Source organism: Trypanosoma theileri (assembly GCF_002087225.1).
Source record: "Trypanosoma theileri isolate Edinburgh chromosome Unknown TM35_Tth_44_V1, whole genome shotgun sequence".
NCBI classification, from domain to species: domain Eukaryota; phylum Euglenozoa; class Kinetoplastea; order Trypanosomatida; family Trypanosomatidae; genus Trypanosoma; species Trypanosoma theileri.
In genome coordinates, this window is record NW_021639886.1 from 190339 (window position 1) to 195665 (window position 5327).

At 39.2% G+C, this 5327-nt stretch overlaps 2 protein-coding genes across 2 annotated transcripts; both read left to right on the plus strand.

The window, feature by feature from the left end:
* Positions 1-1022: 1022 nt before the first annotated feature.
* On the plus strand, positions 1023-2942 carry TM35_000441740 (putative dihydrolipoamide dehydrogenase, putative,acetoin dehydrogenase e3 component; the record flags this gene model as incomplete). Its single annotated transcript, XM_029030183.1, has 1 exon — positions 1023-2942. The coding sequence occupies one exon, from the start codon at positions 1023-1025 to the stop codon at positions 2940-2942; it is 1920 nt and encodes a 639-aa protein (XP_028878584.1).
* Positions 2943-3401: 459 nt separating this feature from the next.
* On the plus strand, positions 3402-5162 carry TM35_000441750 (putative dihydrolipoamide dehydrogenase; the record flags this gene model as incomplete). Its single annotated transcript, XM_029030184.1, has 1 exon — positions 3402-5162. One exon carries the CDS (start codon positions 3402-3404, stop codon positions 5160-5162), a length of 1761 nt encoding a protein of 586 aa, XP_028878585.1.
* Between the last annotated feature and the right edge of the window lie 165 nt (positions 5163-5327).

Here is a 5327-nt window from a genome sequence, read left to right on the forward strand (position 1 = left end):
AAAAAAAAAATAAAAAAAAAGAGAAAAATGTTTGTACACCATATTAGATAAAGTTATAGTGAATCTTTTCTTAGCATGTTCGCATGGGATTCACATGTATCTGTTTTTTTTTTGTCTTTTCTCTATATATTGATCGTATCCCCTAGTTTTCATTTGTTTTTTTTTTTTCTTTTCATTCTTTTCATAAGAACTAATATGTGTGTACACGTTAGTTGTAGTGGTAAACGGGAACTGTTTCCTCAATGGCGTTTTTGGTGATGTCATGTAAACGATGAAGGGTATTCAAGTTCATATTGTGATCTCACTCTGTATATGATGTTCACCTTATGTTTTTTTGTTTTGTTTTATATTTATATATATATATGTTTCTTTCTTTCTTTCTTTATTTCATTTATGTGAATATTATAATTTCTATTCTCCCTTTCATATTAAATACCTGTTTTTTTTTTTTCTACTTTTGTAGTATCTTAATCCTTATTACTCTCATATATATATATATATATATATATATATATTTACCCAAGTAAATGTTGCTTTGTACAGAGACTGTTGTTATCTCTGTTTTCCTTATCCTTTTATTATATCTATGAACATAATATTTGTGAAACCCAATGCTGATATCTCTCTCTCTCTTTGGATTTGCAATATTCTTTCCAGAAGTGTTATCTTTTTTTTTTTCTTCTCTCTTCTTCCTCCTTTTTATATCTTCTTTGAAGCGCAATAGCGAAAATATAGAAAGAAAAAAAAAAGAAAGTATATATTTATATTATTAAACGTTCTTATTTGCAAAGAAGGTGGTAGCAGAACGCTCTTTATTATTTTATTTTAGTCTCAGTGTGCTTTCCAATCCAAGTCGCAAAGTTTAGCTATATCCCCCTTCTTCTTTATTATTATTATTATTATTAATCTTTACAGTGTGTGTGTGTAGGGGTATCCCTCTCTCTCTCTCTCTATATATATATATATATATATATATATATATCACACACACTGTGTAAGAGTGACATTATATTATTAACCCAATGCTGCGCCGCACTTTCTTCTCTCTCTGCAGTGTTCCTTCATCCATGCGATGGAAACCAATTCTCGATGTGGCCCATTTTGATGTTTGTGTGATTGGCGCCGGTCCGGCCGGTGTGTCCGCCGCCCTTCGCGCCGTGGATTACAAAAAGCGGGTTTGTCTTGTGGAGAAGAAACGCATTGGCGGCTGTGATCTCTGGAATGGGGCCCTGCAGTCGAAAGTAATGTGGGAGATGTCTAATTTCTTAGCAAAGGCCAACGGCAGTGCGGCCCAGCGAGTGTACAATACCACCATCTCGCAGTATATGGAATTAGATGAGGAACGCATGCGGGAAACTCTTATAAAGGCCAGCACTATGCGGGAAAAACAAATCCTCGCCGCCCTGGAGGCCGCTGGGGTAACGTTAATGTACGGACGTGCCTTCTTTGCAAGTCCACGGGAATTAGAAGTACGCAATCGTGATACCCGCGAGTACCGTACATTAACGGCGGATTATTTTATTATCGCCACAGGATCCACCCCGGTAGAACACCCATATGTAGCGGTAGACCACAAACGTGTAGTGACCTCAGATGATATTATGATGATGCCACTACCAAAGAGTATGGTGATTGTGGGAGCTGGAGTTCTCGGCAGTGAGTTTGCCGCCATCTACGCACGGCTTGGCACAACGAAAGTGTATCTTCTCGATAAGGAAGAGTGTATTATGCCAAAAGAGGATGATGATATAGTGGCAAAGATACAGGAAAGTATGGAAAAACATGGTGTGGTGATTCATCAGGATTCTATCTTGTATAATATGCAATCATGGGAGGAAAATGAAGAAGAAACCAGTGAGCATCCAGAAGATCCTACACCTCGCAGTGGTGTGCGGTACACTATTATGAATCGTAAGACTCGAGAACTCTGTACATATGAAGTGGAACGTGCTCTTATTGCCATTGGACGTCAACCATTCTATCATGGATTAGGTTTACAGAATGCCAAGTGTAAGGTGCGAGATGGGATACTCGTATTGGATGATTTCGGTATGTGTGAAGGACAGAATCATATCTATGCTATTGGTGATGCCGCTGGGGATTCTAAATTAGTGAGTGTGGGTGAGGCAAGAGGACAACTTGTTATTGATCGTATATATGGTGTACAGAGAGTTCATCCACTTCGACATGATTTCACACGACTTATATTTCTTACCATTGCGGTTGCTTCTGTTGGTATGAATGAAAAATTGTGTAGAAGTCAAAATTTATCCTACATTATGGCTAAATACAGTTTTGAACTTTGTAGTCGTACCATTGCTGCAGATAGTACCACAGGTTTTGTGAAGATACTTGCTACCAATGATTCCTCAAAGACCCTCTTGGGTGTACGGGTGGTAGGAACAAATGCCAGTACGATTATTGAACTCGCTTCAGCTGCCATTAAGAAGAAGCAATCTGCTTATGAGTTTAGTGAACTCGTAACAGCATACCCTTCTGTTTCTCAGGCTTTTCTAGAGTGTTTACGTGTTATTCTTGGCAGCTCTACATTAAAGCCAGGAACATTTCCTGGTCTTGTCTGTGAGACATGGACCCCATCAGGGTATGAGCGTGGTCGTGCCTACAAGGATTCCACAGATACATCTAAAGAGGAAGAAGAGGAAGAGGAGAATGATGAAGATGAGGATGAAGGGAATGTAGAGAGTACGAGGGAGAGGAATGCGCAGAAGGCATCTAATGCCTTTATGGAACGTGTAAAGCAGATGTCTACAGAGGAATTATATGAGGCAAAGAGAGTAACAGAGGCGATAGAAACTGCAGCTGTGGGAAAGTCAAATGTTGAATCGACATCATCTTCATCTAATCCTAATACTTCTACACCTACTACCACATCTTCTTCTTCTGCTTCTGTTTATCCTACTCCCGGATCCTTTTTCCATTGACGTTTCGTTGTGTTTCCCAATTATTTTTTTTTCTCTTCTTGTTGTTCTTGTTGTTATTATTATTATGAAGTGACAAAAGCAAATAACAACAAAAAAAAAGAGAGACAAGAAAGTCTAAGCTTTTGTTTATAATATTTTGATTTTGAGTACTTTTTTTTTCTTTTTTATTGCTATCTACGGGAACCTCATCCTATATCTTTTTTTCCTTTTTTTTTTCTGTTTTCTCCAGCTTAGTATAGTTTTAGAAAAAGAAAAAGGATAGTAATTACAAGTTTACCATTTTTCTGGCACATCATCAGTTTTTTTTTTTCTTCTTTTCTTCTTTCTTTCTTTTCAGTTTTTATTGTCGTAACCATTCTCTTTTCATTTATTTTGTTTTTCTTTCTCTCTCTGTGTGTGTATTCCTTTTCAGCTCCCTTCCACCTCCATCCTGAAAAAGCAAAAATACAAAAAACAAAAATGTTCTCCTTTGCACGAGTCTTGTACTCGCGTCCTATTAAGATAACACGTCTGGCTGCCAATATGCCTCACTTTGATGTTTGTGTGATTGGAGGTGGTCCTGCCGGTATTGCTGCCGCCCTGCGGGCTGTTGATTATAATAAACGTGTTTGTCTTGTAGAGGCGAAGCGTATGGGTGGAGCGGATTTGTGGAATGGGGCTTTGCAGTCCAAGACATTATGGGAAATGGCAAAGTATGTCTCACGACTCTCTGGACAGGCATCCCATCGTGTGTTTGAGGAAGATGTGGTGAAGGGATTAAAAGAGAAAGTAAATGATGTACGTATTCGGGAAACATTGGAGGAAGTTAGTAAAACACGTGAACGACAACTTTTGGATGGATTAAAGGCCGCTGGGGTAACACTGGTATATGGAAAAGGTATTTTCTCATCACCGCATGAGTTGGATGTTCACAGTACGAATACAGGTGAATATCATGTTTTAACAGCAGATTATTTTATTATCGCCACTGGATCTGTACCACGTAATCATGAGTATCTCGTGACTGATGGACGTCGTGTGGTAACAACAGATACAATTATGCAATTACCTATTCCATCAAGTCTAGTTATTATTGGTGCTGGTGCGGCAGGATGTGAGTTTGCAAGTATTTACGCTAATTTAGGACGAACCAAGGTTTCCCTTATAGATAAAGCCCCACGTATTCTACCTATGGAAGATGAAGATATTGCACTTTTTGTACAGAATCAACTTGAACGTCGTGGAGTGACGATGCATCATAATTGTACTCTCTTTGATCTTGAGTCTTGGGAAAAGGGAGAGAAAGGTGGTTGTATCTATAGTGTACGGCGTAATGATGAGGGTGGGGCAGTACACCCTGTGGAAACACATAGAGCGGAATTGGCATTATTATCAGTGGGTCGTGTACCGAATTTTTATGGTCTTGGACTTGAAAATACTTCTTGTAAAGTAAGCGATGGGGTCATTGTTGTAGATGCATTTAACCGTTGTGTTCCGCATAAACATATTTACGTCATTGGTGACGCTGCGGCAGATCGGGCACTAGTGAATTTGGGTGAGGCACAAGGACGTGGGGCTGTAGATCATATGTATAGTGAAAAGTTAGCGAGATCTATTAATTCATCTGTTTTAACCAACTTGACTACAGTTATGTTTCTTGAAGAGGAAGTGGCTTGTGTAGGACTTAACGAGCAGCAATGCCAACAACGCAATCTTAGTTACATGGTAGCTCGCTTTGACTATGAACACCTTAGCCGTGCTATTGCAATGGGTGAGACTGCAGGATTTTGTAAAGTCATTGTAACAAATGATCGAGAGAAACGACTGCTCGGAGTGCGTGCAGTTGGCGCTCATGCAGGAAGTATTGTGGAGGTGGCATCATTGGCTATACGTCGTATGGACTCTGTATATGGACTGCTACAATTAACAACATCATACCCCTCCGTGGTGCAGGGATTTTTGGAATGTATTCGTATGATTCTCGGTCGCTCTTCTGTAAAGCCAAATACAACTCCTAGAATGACGTTAAATATATGGCATCCATCACATTTTGAGCGTGGTCGAACGTATAGTGATGAGATGGAGAATGAAGCTCGATCATCAAAAGAGTGGAATACGGATAACAGACAGTATGAGTTGGAGATGGCTCGTATGAGGCACTCTGTGGTAGAAGATGTTCTGAGAGACCGTGCGGCTGCAGCTGCATCTGCTGCTGATAATAATAACAACAATAGTAAGTAATAGTGATAATGAGGTATCACAACAACAAGTTAAAAAAAAAGGAATAAGAATGACATCTCAGCTGCAATCTTGACAACCCCCTTCAACCACTGTGAACGTCTCGAATATATATATATGCATTCATATACGGATGCTTTTATGGATCATTTTATGTTTTTTTTTTTT